At 40.3% G+C, this 16,552-nt stretch overlaps 1 protein-coding gene across 1 annotated transcript in view; it reads left to right on the forward strand.

Annotated features, from left to right (window-relative positions):
* kcnn1a (potassium intermediate/small conductance calcium-activated channel, subfamily N, member 1a) overlaps positions 1-16,552 on the forward strand; it is a 47,276-nt gene that overhangs the window by 9,822 nt on the left and 20,902 nt on the right. The window contains exons 2-4 of the mRNA XM_046052726.1: positions 8,768-9,241; positions 12,837-12,932; positions 13,676-14,094. Of these exons, the coding sequence (XP_045908682.1) occupies positions 8,768-9,241; positions 12,837-12,932; positions 13,676-14,094 (989 nt within the window). The remainder of the gene's footprint in view (positions 1-8,767; positions 9,242-12,836; positions 12,933-13,675; positions 14,095-16,552) is intronic.

Here is a 16,552-nt window from a genome sequence, read left to right on the forward strand (position 1 = left end):
TGTGTGCTGTGCATATCAGAGCCCTTCTTTCTGATTACTATAAGTCAAGGGTTTTCAATGTCTAACTCTGTGAGCAGATGTACATACAACTAAAACTATCACTGGATTACTTTGATACTGATAAATATTATTCTTAGGCAAGTTTTGGAGTTAAAAGGGTTGCCTTATGATTTTGAAGCAGATTTATGAACATGTGTTTACAGTGGATATCAGATATAATGTTGTCCTCGGGTCAAACTGATTTTAAAAATAGGTGGTGTTTTTGACCGAGTTATGACTCTGAGAATGAGAAGCAAATCAGCTTTTACGAGGATCAGTCCATCCATTATGGCCCTGATCTACAAATCAAGTTTCTAACAATGCCCTCCTTTAATTTGTTGGAAATTGAAATTGTTCCTAATGAGGCAGTGGGCATCCCACAGGGAAAGTTACCACCTCCCCCATCAGTTCTAACCCCAATCTCCCCAGGACCTAGTTTATAAGACACACACATGAGTACATATGGAGTAACCTTGTTGGTTTCTAATTATAATAGCATTGTGTCTCTGTTGAATACAGCGTGTTATTAGTCCTAACAATAACACATTCCCACAAGCAATGTACCTATGTCCTTTTTCCTCCATGGAGGTTTTGTTTTTGGCTACTTTTTTGTTGTTAATCTCTGAGAGGAGAGCAAGAGAATGAGAGAAAGGGGGAGGGTGGGCTTTGCTAGAAGCCAATAAATGTCTCTGTTATCAAGCTTCCATCATTTTTAACTGTGTTTTGTGGACAGTGAAATCTACAGACAGTGATTTTGACACAGAATTCATTCAGACTCTTTTTCCTTTGATCCTAACATCTACAGTAGCTGTTTTATGTACTGTAGCCACAACCCTGCATTTATCATGCATTATTTACTTGTTTTGAAGTCCTCTCCAGTTTTTTAATCTAATGTGCACATAGTAGCAATATTGTTCTCTGTACGTATTATTATTCTCTTGTCTTTTTTTGTTGTTTTATTACAGTATATTTTACCACTGTAAAATACACAAAAAGCAAACTAATTATGGCCACATCATGTTTCATGTTCCTAGCTGGATTGAATATGATCTATAAATGATGACAACATTGAACTAAACAGTAAAATAATCACATCTTGTTTCTGTTGTGAGTTAATGCTATTATCCTATATTTTAAGTCTAGTTCATTGCCTCAGTAAAGGTTATAACATCCCTGAGGCGACTACAGTGCTGAGCTTGATTTTATTAAAAGTATTGTCACAATATTTTGTGTGTAGATTCTATAGTTGCATGTTATTCTCTTATTGAGTCGCTGTGTTGGGTCTCCCCCCTGGGCAGACCCTACCACTTAACTGTCCTCACTAAATGATGGAGAGCATTTGAAAATGGCTCAAGATGGTGGTCGTGGCAGTTGGGATATCAAATACGCAGTTTCCATTACAGATGGATCATATGGTTACGCCCTCAAGAGTAGTACTCAGTGCTCAAAGGTCAATTCAAAACCATCTTTGACCATAGTAATACCAAGAATAATTAGCTCAACTACCAAAATGTATTTAATGTATAAAATATGTAATTGTGGTTTTAGTTAAATATCAAAAAAGTCATTGTGGCCTGTCTCACACTTCATCAGTGTTGACATTTTCAAGACTTATCAGTGTTTCCCGTACCTTAACCAAGTGCTTTGCATTGTTTAAACAAAAGCATTTTAATAATTCATTAGCTGCCAGGTGCAGATATTGTAGAAAGAACAAATTAAATACATTGATGTAAGTGTTTTGCAGATACGGTGTGTATGGATGTTTTGTTTTGTGCTCTGTGCTTGTGTTGAACAATTTAAACTTACGTTCAATTTTACGTTTCCTCACTATGCTCATATTATTTGTATATTAACATAATTATCAGGTGACGAGGTAAGGCCTAAAATAAGTGCAGTCAGAATCAGAATAGATTAGACCTTCCAGATAAGTCCAGGAACTAACATTATTTAACTGCAATGTAGCCTTTACAACCAGACAAATGCAACATTTTGGCAATTTAGTACTGCGTTTAAATTAATTCAAACACAACCCGTGTTGCCTGATCAACTATATTGTAACTGTGCTCTGAGCATTCAACGTTGCTTCTGCTACCTCACTTGAGTGACAAGCTAACGTGACAAGCATTGTTACAACATTACTGTTTACTCAGTAAAACTTTGAAAACTCGATTTTTCCATCTATTGTGTTGAATCCAAAATGTTTCCACGCATTGCTTCGTGGATGGTTTGGTGTCATGATTATCCATTCAGCTGGCTTGCTAGTAGCCTTTTTGACAACAACAATAGCCTAGCTGGTCGGCAGAGCAGTAAATTTAGGAACCTTCTACGCTGAGAATTCAAACAAATCATTACAAATCAAACATTTTTCCCATATTCCAGCAGTAATTTGATTTTCATATTAAATGTGAGCCCTAGCCAAAATCACTGACAATATCAAATGTCATCCCATAGTATCCATATTAAATCAATATACAGTTGCAGATGTTGGTGAACATGGACCATATGCACAATCAGACATGGGCTAAATGTTTAAGGTGAAAAACACACTTGGCAACATGCTTTTCATGTGCTTAAACACACACAATTCAGCCTTATCCCACAGATACAGGAGCTGGTCACTTCGGTGCACATCAAGCAGTTGTCCACACAAATGCTGACTGTCCCAGACATGTGAAGTCAGTTTGACAATGTTCTGTGAAAACTCTATGAACATAGGCTGCCTGTCTTCAATCTGTAGGACTGTCGTGTCTTAGTGTAACACAATGCAGCCATTATTCAACGGCAGACATCCCTACAGAGATATAAGGGCATGAAGTATAGGGTGATAAGACTTGGCACACAGAGGCTCACCTTTCTACTACTGCAAGGAAATAGCATTTCTACTTAGACGCTGATAAAGATGACAACTTTTTAAAATATGCTGTTATTACTAAGATATGATACGTACGCCTGGGCTATTAATTTTTTAACATTAGATGCTCTAACATGATCACATTAAATATATATTGTTTATTTCCATCACTGCAACACACAGCTGTGATGGAGGATTTTCCTAAACATGAATGTGGGGCTGCAGCCTCTGGTTTTCCTCTGTCTTTACCAGCGCTGAGTAATGATCCACATGCTGGTCAGGGATGGACAGAGGAGCCCTGATGCCTGCTGGCCTGTCAGAGAAATGTGACAGCGTCTAGTGTGCAGGGACAAACTGGAGTGTGTAGCCTACAGCTCTCAATCACTCGAGGGGCTGGCAGAGACACCCACAGGGAGCTGTCTTCCCTCTCTTTCATTTATCTCTTTCTCTTTCACCCTCTCTAACTTTCATGTTCCCTCACTTTCTAGATCTCTGCCTTATTTTGTCGCTCTTCCTTCTCTTTCGGGTTCCTGCTTTCATATCAGCCTTGTCAGCATCTCACATACACGTGGTTCTTCTCAAACAATTCCTCCCTGTGCTTGTTTCGTTGCCGCACACTGTCTGCGTCAATATCCGACCTAATCCAGTGCCTGGCTGATGCTCAGCTTGTTCAACTAGTACACATATTCACACATCCACCCACCCAACCCCTGCATATAAGCACACATAATTAAACAGACTGGCACCCACATGCTCAAACTCACAAACTTTATAAGGCACACATTTTTAAGATGTATAAGTCTTCAACACCGCAGCACAGTAGCCCTATACAACACCAAAGAATGAGGATTTTCTATTAGATTTGAGCTGGCTGGAGAGAGAGACAGAAAGAGAGAGAGAGGAGCGAGGCAGAGAGTTGCCTTCATTTAAACTGTTCTGCACTGAGGCTTTTCAATTTGATTATGAGGCTCCATTTCATAGAGCCTGGATGCTGCGTGCCATTCAGAATGAAATTGAGCCATTGGTTGGCTGGACAGGCAGCCTCCCCGTGTCTCCTCTGTGGGGGCATAAGGGGACGACAAGGGCAACGCTGCCAGCCGTGCCCTTTTCGCTGCACTGTTTAGTCGGGTTACAGGGGCAATGCAAAAAGTGAAGGAGCTTGGGTGGCTGGCTAAGTGGGTGGGAGTTTGAGTGCTTTGAGGTTTTGGAATGTGATGTGAGGACTACTTCTGCAAAGTATGAGAAGGACTTATTCACAGAGTAGAAGGTCAGGCATCCATCTTGGTATTTTGTAATATTAGTAAATATTTTTTTATTATTTATTATATTATTTAAATATATTTTAGTATTTTATTGTTTGTGTCTCACTTCCCCAATGTGTCTGTGCAGATAGTCTCTCTCTTATTTGTCCCTCTTTCCACCAGCACAAAATATTTCTCTGAAATGTCAGTGTTCATACAAACTGACTGATGGGACGGTCGCCCATGTTTGGGTCACTCTTGACTTGGTTCAGTGACTGATGAAAGAGGTAACTAAAGCTGAGGATGTAACAGCAACCCTGCCCTCCTGGTGTCCATCATCAATCCTGTTCCTTTACATTATTGGAACAACACTTCCTTGAACGGTCTCCTTTTACATCTCAGGCTCTTTTGTGGTCCCATGACTGTCACAACCTGGCCATTTTACTCTGATCAATTGGCATGTAATTAGGAACCAAATCAGGGGTAAACTACAAGTTTTATTTTTCAGCGTTTCTGTTCACAATATATAGGAATGTTTTAAGGGGGATTCATTTTCATTAATAAAAAACTAAATTAATGAATGGAGGGACCCAAACCATGTCTTCTAGAAAGGTTGGAGGAATTTATTATCTGTGTTCAGTTTGAAATTCCAAGGTAAAAATAAATGAGGGCCCATGCAGGGAGTGTTGTTTGTTCAGTGTGGAGGAGGCAAGATTCATGTCTGTCAGTCATTAATTGTACAGTCACACTTGCTCCGAGTTCATTCTGCTCTATGGATACATAACGTTAATCAATACGAAGAATGAGTTTTGGTTTGTCACTTTCTTTCTCATAACCCATGACCTGCATAAATTTATATTACAACAGGTGAAACCACCAAGTGTATCACAGATGCCATGTAGCTTGGTTTACAGTCACACACACAACACAAGAACTACAATTGCACACAGAAAAATAAAGGATACGTGCTGGAAAATGCCACGAGCTAGCACGACAACATTTAATTAAAACCACAGAAATGCCTCAATTTGACAATGATCTTCCTCACTCTCTATATTTATTAAGTTTCGTAGAGTAAGAGGTTAGTCATAACTGTACCAACATTCTCATAGTGATGTTATTTGGTCTTACTTTTAGCAGATAAATTAAAGAGGTTAAAGCTTTTGAAGAAGGGAGCTCCTAATCTGGGACACAACTAGACAGTCTGTTTCACTCTGAGGGTTAATCGCAGTTAACGGCTTCAACTTAGCTGGGAAGGAAGAACAGGGTGGCTATTTATTGTAGGTTGTTATTTAGAGGTTCAATTCTTGAGAAAGATACTGAACCATAAGTTGCGCCTGATGTGTTGTTGCTTTGGATAAAATCATCTGTCAAATTTATTTTATGTAATAAAAGTCCCCAGTCAAGTAGAGAAGTTTCTAATTCTCTAATATTGTGGTAGGACAAGAGTAAGATAAACAGTGTAAAAATAAACCTATAAATTCACAAAAACTCATAAACAGTGTTTTTTTTTACAAACATGCACAGACAATTGTCTTGAATTTTTTTCTCAGATATTATAGTCCAGGACCTGCATTAACATATCAAGCAACACAGGACCTAAAAAAATAAAGCTAAAAATACTCTGAGCTCAACGCAGGACTTCAGAGTTTTTTACTTTCTACACAAAAGCAATAAATCCTCTTTTGACAATCAGTACAGTCTGGCAGGCTGATGTGCTGTAGCGCTTGATGCAGGAAAAAATGGTGCTATTTACGCACTCGTAAAGACTAAAAAATATTTACCAAAAAGTATTAATATGGCCAGGGCCAAAGTTAAGACTGCATTAGGAAACTATGCTAGCTACAAAAACAATGTCAAATAGCTTATGCAGCGCTGTATGACAGTGAGTGATCACCAGCAGTAGGGGACAGTCTCACTTTATGATAGTGCTATGATTATGTTATAATCATTGACCTTAATTGAAGTAATCGTCATTGTCACTACAGCATGGCACACACCCTACCCAAGGGCGTCACTTCATGTTGAAAAGTGGTGGGGACATTTAAGGGCTCAGATTAGGGGTGTGACAAAACACTTAGCCCACGAGACGTGACACTGCACAGAATATATTTTAATACAATTTAGAAAAATTATGTATTCATGAATTTGGGATTGGGGGCCTGGGGGTTTCCTCCCCAGAAGATTTTGAGCATTAAACACTTAATTTATTTTTTAATTTAAGTTACTTTTTTTTTGGACAATGCAGATCTGTTTCTTCTATATTTATATTGCATTGCAGGATTTCCTATTGTGCAAATAAACCTTTCTCAAAACATTTTCATTTGTTAATTAACATTTTGGTGCAAGTCATTTGGCGAAAGATTGACAGTGATTGAGAGCTGTAGGCCAAGATTTCTTTTTTTTGACCTGCAACGCAAGAAACAGAAGGCAGAGGGGGAGAGGGTGGGGGTTAGTAAGGCTGTGATTGGGCCGGCCCAGTGCATATATAGTAAATTACCCAATGGGCCGTTGTCCGTGGTTTATAGGCCGGTCTTTGGCCCATTTTTAAAAAAACAGTTAAATAAATAAATAATTTATGTTACACCGGGCGTTTGCCCGGTATGCCAGATTACTAGTCCACCCCTGAATACGGCCTACAAAAATGAACTGCACAGTTTGATTGCTTGCACCAGTTGAGTTCAATCCAGTAATTGTCCTACACTCTCTTATGCTGCTCAGCCAGAACATGCACTGGCTACCATAACAATATTTTCATCATGTCTGTTGGACTTCTGTCATAGTCTGTGCAAACCTGTGCTTCAGTGACATTTTGATATTAAGTTGTCATATTTGCAAGCTAGTGCTGATGCTGAGAAACTCAGAGAAGCGTCAACACTTTTGATTGTTCAGTGAAATAATTAAATCTGTCGATATATCAAGCTATAGATATATATCTTTGTTGCTGCATCCATTTGTCAGAAATAAGTTGTAAATAGCAAGAACTGACCCTTTGGGTGTGAACAAAATCAGTAACGAGACATTGAATCCACTCAGTATCTTTAAGGAACTTGCTGTTTTGTTTTGATATGTTGAACTAAAATCAAATTTGCTAAATTCAGCACTCCCTGTTCTATTTTTATCCTTAAACAAAATAACAGCATCTTGGTCGCTATTGCCATATCAGCATCTATTTATTCAGTATTTCCTGTCATTCAAACCTAAAGTTCACTCACTGCATAGTCTTCAAAAGTGTAGAGGGGTCCTAATGGCACAGATTAAAAAGCAATTTAATACAGAAAAGGGGATTAGAAACACTATGGGCTGCACTAATCCTTAACCTTTAGTCCTGTTCTCATGGAGCCACAATATGTGCAAGACGATAGCATCACAGGACTAGAGTTAGTAAATTTCCATTAGGGTTGCCCTTCTTTATTCCCACCAGCACATTTAAAGGCATTAGGCATGCTTTGTCAAGGCTAATAAAAAGGGCCAGCAGTGCTATCACACACCCCCAACTTGTTTCGGAAAAAGCACTGTTCCATGTGAAGTTTTCATAACCCATTATGATAATCTGCACGAGTCTCTGAAGGGCAGGGGATAGACAGGCAGATAGATGCTTCTGGGGTGACTGCTCTACAGCCTCTGCGTGGATAGAACATTTTCTGTCTGCGTAACCGGGACAAAAACTCACTCCTATCTGCCAAGAAGAGCAGAAGTGATAGACGACTCAATGTGAGAAGAGAAGAGCCGGTATGGCACCAGGTCAAAAAAGAAAAATAGGAATTTTTTGTGTAGGTGATAAAGAAGTTAAAATACGTAAAATACAGTAGAATGTATTTTCTCCTATCTATAGCCTATTTATAGGCTATACAATAAACAATTTATTGCCCCCAAGTTGCCCATAACCTCAACAGACATCATTCTTTGAGTTTCAAAATACTTTGCCTTGTTTTCCTCTTAAAATCTCACATTTGTCTCTGTGGTACATCTGATCTGAGAAGGTCCACATTTCTTCTTCATTCTCTTGTGGGCAGCCTGCTCCTAATCTCTACTGCGGAAGTGTTTCTCTGATAGGAAACAGGGTCACGCCGAGCATTAATCATTCATATCTAAATTTGTCCAGCGCAAAAATTCAATTTTCTGCACTTTGTAGGGTCCACTATTGGTTATATGATTTTATTTATACATCAAAGTCCATTCATTATTTATATGTTTTTGAGCCATCACATTTTGATGCCATTTTCTTGAAGGAAAAGCTGGCACACTGTCACATAAAGTGAACTTTTGACTGCTGTGTGATTATGTTTTTTCAACACTTCCTAGAACAGGCTATAACTATTCTTAATGAACAACCACGTCTTACCAGTTCCCAATATACAATGTTCAAGAAAGAATACTTTGAGTAAACAAGAAGTGTTGATTTGTTGGTTATGTTAGGCCACATGTCCTGCTGAGCACTAAATCTGTCTGCTTTTATAACCAAAATTGTTTTGCAAGCTCCTTCCCTCTGTTTGCCCTCTCCAGAGCCACATAGATGTAACTCCCACATCAATGCTCTATTAAAAGTCTAAACCTGTGTCTCTCCCACCTACTGTTTTTACACCCTTTTTGTTGTTGATACTATTGTATTTATCACTCTTCTTCCTGCTCACAGGCCACTACTGAGAACAAGAAGCTGAGCCATGCTGGATCCAAGCCCTCCCTCTCCGAGAGCAGCGGCCGACTCCCTCAGATAGCCATGAACACCTGCAAGTACAATGGCGGAGTGGTAAGACCACTAGTGGGCAGCCTGGCGTCCTCGTCGCGCCGCAACCTCGCGGAGCTCGACTCGGAGACGCAGCCCTTGCAGACGCTGCACAGCTCTGGCCTGGAAGTGGTGGTGTCCAAGGGCAACGGCGGCGAAGACCCCAGCAAGGCGTCCAACGAGAGCTTGGTCAGGGAGGGCAGCGGGCATGGCGGAAGCAGGGCGCCGCAGAAGAAGAACAGGGACATTGGCTACAAGCTCGGCCACCGGAGGGCACTGTTTGAGAAGCGGAAGCGGCTCAGCGACTACGCACTCATCTTCGGGATGTTTGGGATTGTTGTCATGGTGACAGAGACGGAACTGTCATGGGGGGTTTACACTAAGGTAGGCTGTGCATGTGTGTGATGCATGAGTGGGAGCTTTGTGTGTTGTCATTGATTGTTAATTTTGATTTGTGTGGGGTTGGCAGCTGTCAGATTTATGAAGAGCAATTATTAGCACAGACATTGACATACATTATCTAACAAAGGTGATGGGAATATTGCACAAGCACAAAAGGAGTGTTGTGTTGATGACTAACAGTCTATCGATTGGATAAAATCTCCGATTGTGCCTTTTTTAAATTTTTCATTCAGTAATTTCTTGACTAGGCTACAGGCCTGCTTTTGTTTTTCATTTTTTGCAATCAGATCAGAGTTTAGCCAAATAATTGGTTACACTACTGGTGCTATTGTGACTGTCTGTTGTTCCCTGTGAAGCCTGCATCTAAAATCACTACCTCACAGCAGGAGAGTGAGATGAAGAGAGGGATAGCAGAGGAAAGGGGATGAAGAGAGCAACATACATAGAGATTTACAGAGAGAAAGAGAGATAAAGACAAGTAGAGATAACGAGAAAGGTCAATAGGAATAAAAGATGGGAATGAACTTCCAGATGCTTAAAACTGCCCGACAGCATCTTTTACTTTTCTTCAAAGTGGAGACAACACAGCACGCTTTAGGAACAAGAGGAACTCTTGAGCAAGGGTATCAACAAGGCAGCTTAGCTTCAGGGTCGTGGTGACCTGGTCACCGCCCCTTGACCTGTTATTGTCCCAGTGCACCAGCCCTTCAGTTATGCTGTGTCAGGGCATTTTGGCTAGAATATTGATCTCTCAGTGCACTTAGAGCAGCTACCACCACCATATTTACAGGGCTGCTTACTGACATCACATAACAGGTCACGGTGTCTTTGTATTGTTAAAAAGAACAATCTTTTTAACAATACGTGAGTAAAAACTGAACATGACTGAATACCTTATGTGGTTTTATATGTTTAAGCACATTAACAACAAACATTATTGATCATGTGGGGTCCAACTACCACAAGAGCATCACAGATGACTGACTTATGTATGCATTGTAAAGTTTATATGGCTAATGAGTTAGCAGTTACCTATTTACAGATCCAGCCTTAGCATTAATTTGGAGTCATACTTCTGGCAACCCATCAAATGCTTTTCCAATATCTACTCTTGTTTTAACTCTGTTTTGGTCTTCAGCAACTTGTTAGAAATATGAGGGGGTCTTTAACTTAGTAAATGCTACACTGTATTCACTGGCTAACAGCTAACTTTACCTGTTCACTGGCTAGTTGCTAACTTTGTGCCTCTGCCGTTTAGTGCAGAATAGGACAATGTACAGTGAGTTTATCAGAGCATTTCATTGAAACTATGTTGATAAAAGCGAAAGACTGTACCAAAACGTTGTGGCTGTAAAACCAAAACAAGAGCTGAAAGGCGCTAAGACTTAATAATTACCTGCCAGTGCTACCTGTCACTTCTCACCTTTATTGTGAAACTTTAACATGATTGCAGAATATTGTATGAAACAAAACCCAATATGTTGCATTTGTTTTTTAAATTTCAGGTTTACATTGTTCACTATGTAATAAAATGGATTTGCAGAGTCCTGAAACTTGCCTGTCTTTTAAAACTGTTCAAAAGACAAAGGTCTAACAACTGGGACAGGGGTTTTATAATCCAGAGGTAATTACTACTACATTAGTGGGTGTTGGTAGTGCGTTTAGTGGTAGAGTTTCAGTGTCTTTTCAGACAAGGGTTAGGGGCCTCAAGTACTTCCTTTTAGCTGGTATAATGTCCTTTAAGGTAAATAATTTTTCACCTTTATTTTGTTGTCAATGTATACATTATTGTCACATGATGCTGTGGCTGTGACAAGTGGCTATTTTTAATTCTCCGGTACTGTGAAGGTTGCTTTGGCATCCAAATATTGACTGTGGATTAATGATCTGTACAGTCAAAAACGTATGTCAGTTGACTGGTACAAATCTCAAGTTCTATCTATAGTTTGCATCTATTATTCCTTGCATTAATGTCAAGTACATTTGTAGGTAATGGGCTAAAGCACACAAAACCACTGGTATCTTCTTTCCACGAGGGACTGATTTTTCTTCCAGTTGTCTCTGTCAGATTATTTAAAATTTTTAAATATGCTTTTGGTGACATGTGTGAGTGTGTGTCTGTACTATTTAGTAAGTCAGTGCAGTAATCTATAGGATGATTTATGGGGTTTAAAGAAAGTCAATAGGAATGTCTGTGACTGTTACTGAGCGGGTTTCAGTCCATTCATCAAGCTGACCTCAGCTGAAATGGAAATGACCTCCCATTCCTTAGTATGCCCTCCCCCAACACCAGACAGGTAGCATGTGCTGTGGATGGTCCATTTTCCATCTCACGTCACATCACACAGCAGACACTTAAAGCTCAGCAAAGGATTTCTGAGCCCTGAAGGAGGGAAACACGTTAAGAGGCAGTGAGCACTGGGAAAGAAAAATCCTTGAACCTCTGGCAGGTGGATTAATTGGTTTACTCAATGTTATTTCACTAGGGACTTCTCAAAACAATTTCAGACATTAGAATGTCTTGAGAACATGTCGCCGACCTGAGGGGCAAAGCAATCTAGTTGATAGCTAAAAATACATTCTGTAATATGGACCACCGAAGGACAGAGTAATATTGAGCAGCTCTCACTGACGATTATGAACGATCTTTCCACTTGTTGTTTTTGTCATTTGTTGTCGCTGTCGTTATTATAATAACCCTAGGATCATTAGCCTGCTGCAGAGCAGGGTTTTTACACCATGGCTGTTAAATTGATTTATCAAATGGCATTTTACCAACATAGAGGGGAGACTTGAGTAGCACAGGTTCTCCTTTCCTAGATCTATGGACATATCTACATACACACCCCCACACACACACACACACACACACACACTGCAGCATCCAGCTGGCCTATTTATCACCACTGTGGTGCCCCCCCTGCTAATGCTAGCCTTTCCTTTTCTACAACTACCATTAAATGGAAAGTCCCCATGTTAGTGCTGGGCTTTGATTAATTGGTAGTTGAGATGGTGGGGAACAGCATCCCTAGATAATATCAGGCTGCACCTACACCTGCAGCTGCATTGTTTAGTAACATCCTGACTGCGCTGTTTGTGTGTAAAACCCCATTATCTGGTCTCAGTTAGACTTTTAAACTAATAAGTACTGTGTGTGTGTGTCCTCTTTTGTGTGTGTGTGTGTGTGTGTGTGTGTGTGTGTGTAGCTGTATACTGTTGTGGGCATACGCTGTATGTGCATGTTTATATTGGGACATTTATGCTACTCATCTAAGCCAATCTTTGGAGCAATTGTTTGTCAATATAATTTACAGATTAAATTAAATACACACAGCTTTCACTTGAATTTTACCTATTTTGCTCAACTGCCTTATTTCACCTTGTTGCTAAGCAGTAACTATTCAGAAACAATTGATTATATTGTAATAAGTCACTATTGCTATCTATTGATGCTAAATATAGACTCTGGAAATATGGAAAAATGCAGGTCTACAATAAATACAGGGAACAGTTTTGGGTTTGAATTTAACATGGCTATTTCTAATACCTTTTTTCATGTCTTTTTCTCTCACCATAGGAATCTTCATACTCATTTGCACTGAAATGCCTTATCAGCCTTTCCACTGTTATATTGCTTGGTCTTATAATAATGTACCATGCCCGGGAAATCCAGGTGAGTCTACCACAGAAAAAATAATGGTGTTTTATTTGTCATAGCAGCAGCTTTTGGTATTTGTTTTGTGAAGATGATGCTGATAACAAGGATTCCTCATTTGGCAATTGGGCTTAGCTAATAAAAAGTTAGCTAATAAATAATATTGAAGTACTATTTTTACATTCACAATTACAAATCTATAACACTGCTTATACATAGCACCTCCTTTTACATGACTTAAGAGTAATCCAAAAACACAATGCTTTGGTAGACCAAATGTCTAATATTATATGAGGTTTTCTTGCATCATTTTATTGCATCACAGTTTCTTTTTTGTTGTTCTGCTTGGTTTCAAGTTACACTGAATTACATCCCCTATTCAGTATGTTTTTTATCTGCTTGATCTGCACCAGACATATAACATTTGAATTAAATGAAATATCCAATTCTTGATTGCCATTTTATGGCTACAAAATTACACCAAATGGAACATTTCTAGATGTCTTCTCTTTCTTTTTGTACACATTTTACTCTAATTCAGGCTGACTTTTTCAGAACTCCAGTTTCAAACTAAATTTGTGGATTTGATTTGAATAATATGCGCCTCACAATCTAAATTTGTAATGATCAATACTTTGAAGAGGACGCAACAATTGGAGAAAATGCTGAAAAAGCCTAAATCTCAAACACCAAACTAAAAAAGTGGCATGTGGACGAATATTTCTCACACAAGATCTTGGTATGTGTCTGCTTTTCTTCAGCTGTTTATGGTTGACAATGGTGCGGACGATTGGAGGATAGCCATGACGTATGAGCGTATCTTCTTCATCGTGCTGGAGCTGTTGGTGTGTGCCATCCATCCCATCCCGGGCCAGTACGTCTTCACATGGACGGCGCGGCTGGCCTTTACCTACACTCCGTCGGTGGCCGATGCCGACGTGGACATCATCCTCTCCATCCCCATGTTCCTGAGACTCTACCTGATAGGCAGGGTCATGTTACTCCACAGCAAGCTGTTTACGGACGCTTCGTCTCGCAGCATCGGTGCCCTCAACAAGATCAACTTCAACACACGCTTTGTCATGAAGACCCTCATGACCATCTGTCCAGGAACTGTTCTGCTGGTGTTCAGTATATCCTCCTGGATCATTGCTGCATGGACTGTGCGCGTCTGTGAGAGGTAAACACAGGGTTGTGAATAATGGATGTTGCAGGGGACAAATTGAAAATCAAAATGGCTGATGCACAATCACGCGTTGTGGATTACTAGACACCTTTCTTCCTTCACTCTCGTCTCTGTTTTGTCCCAGGCTTCTCAGTGTTTGTTTTTGGTCACTCATCTGCACTGGTTCAAGGTGTGGATTCACTAGGTTACATATAAATACCGTACACGTGTACAGAAAGGCGTACACTGATACGCCCACATACTAATCCATTTCTTGAGTGTTTAAAAACACCCTGATATACGTTTCATTAGCTCAGCAATCCCCACTCCTTGTTTTTATTGCTATTCTAGATGGCTTGTCCATAATTCATGAGTGTCTAATTGTTTGTTTGCTGAATGGTTTGTTTTGGTAATGCAGAGCAGCCCCCAGGATCCCCTAACCCGTTTTCTCCCCAAAACTGCACATCGGGCTTCGTCTCAAGGGGGCAGCATGATTCTCACTGAAAATGAAAGAGGCAGGGAGAAATGAAAAGCTTTTTTTTTCCCTTTCTCGTTTTGCATTTGCATAGGGAAATGAGACGTTAATGCCAGCTTTGATGTTTCAAAGTCATTTTTGCGTAGTTGGAGTGGAAGGGGGACTTAAGTAGGGTGGGTGGAGAGTGGAAGATCTATAGCAGCAGTTCTTGTCAGACCCAATATGATATTGGACATGTGCTGCACTCTTAAAGTCAAGCATCAGCTCAGATGAAGGCTTTCAGCCAGGCCCTGACTACAGATGCTCACCGTCCTCCTGCAGCTCATCTCGCCTGCTTTTACTAAGTACCTCCCCTCCCGTCCCTTCCTCTACCTCTCCTCTTAACTACTCCCCCGTGTTAACACCTGTCACTAACCACTCCTTCTCACGCGCCCAACCCAGCCGGGATCCTCTTGGACCCTCAGCACCTCCAGAGCAGCTGACCATTGACCAGCTCCTCTGGAAACACAGAGGCAGGCAGTTAGGCGTAACAGGTGTCACCTCATTTTAATGTTGCCACATGTTCAAAACAACAAATTGTCCAGATTGTATACTATTAGTAATGTCTCAGCTCAGCAGATTACTGTTGGCTACTGCTGCACAATCATTCACTATCTATATTTCTATATTATTGCCAGCCTTAAAGATATACAGTAGTTTGACATTTAAGAAAAAAAGCTAATTGGCTTTCTTACTGAGACTTATGCAAAAAGATTGATATCACTCAGCTTAGCACAAAGCCATGAAACAGAGGGAAAGCAGTTGCCAGATAGCCGGCAGAAAATACAGAAAGTTACTGATTCCAGCTCAGGAATAGTCTGGCACATAAACCCCCATAAAACAGCAAAGTGATATTTCACCACTAAGGTTTTTGTCCGTATTAAAGATAAACAAAGAGCCTAACATGTTAATTAGTTAGCTTCAGAGGGGTTTGTTATCTTTGGACAGAGCCAGCCTCACTGTTTACAGTCTTTTTGCTAAACTAAGCTAATCGGCTGCTGGCTCTAGCTACATTTAGCTGTGGTGCAGACATGTGAGTGGTATCGATCTTCTCATCTAAAGTGTACTTCCCAAAATATTGAATTTAAATTGAACATGTCTTGGCTTTACATTGGGATTTTTGTTATTATTGGATTTTTAGGATCTCGTTATATAAGACAGGAATTCAGTATGAATTATGTTAGAAAAAAACTATGAGAATGGACATCTGAAAAACCTAATTTTATAGTATGCTGGGGTCAATGTGGAAATCTGGACTTAAATACATGATTAGATGAGAAGCACAGAATCTCTAGCAGAGTCTTGGTTTTCTCACACATACATTCTCTGACACAAACTTTCCATGAGCAGTGCATGCCGTTGGTTTCAGTTTCAGAATAACATGTGTGTTCAGACGGGTGGATTTGTGTATGCATGTATGTGTGTGTTTCTACGGATGGGTGCAAGCATGCACATGTAGGTTTGTGTGTGTGTGTGTGTGTGTGTGTGTTTGTATAATGTTTTGTTGTACTTTCTATTTCCCCACTATGCTGCTCCATAGGGATACCATGTGAGTCCTCGTTCTCTAGCCGTGGAAAAAAACAACTTATCATTTTGCACCGAGCTGGCGCCACTGCTGCCCTGAGTGGGATTGGAGGGTGGGGTGGTAGTGGGGAGAAGGGGCAGCCCATCTAAAACAATTAAGCGATGATCCTTTGCAAACATAGTACGGCAAAGGAGGATTAGGTAGGCCCTCTACTTGGCATGAAAGTGGCACCATCCTTCTGCTAAGAAAACAGACTTTTAATGGCTATAGGAGCACAGCAGAGACCAACCGTGTGAGCAGCACTTTGAAGCAAGCGTCTCTTTGCTAACTATTGTGGGTTAGGCCGGTAGGGGCTGGAGGAGGAGGAGAAGGAGGAGGAGGAGGAGGAAATTTGTGCTAAAATGGAGCAGCTCCTTCAAGTCACCTTCACAAAT

The sequence above is a fragment of the Micropterus dolomieu genome, linkage group LG06, assembly GCF_021292245.1.
Source record: "Micropterus dolomieu isolate WLL.071019.BEF.003 ecotype Adirondacks linkage group LG06, ASM2129224v1, whole genome shotgun sequence".
Taxonomy (NCBI): Eukaryota; Metazoa; Chordata; class Actinopteri; order Centrarchiformes; family Centrarchidae; genus Micropterus; species Micropterus dolomieu.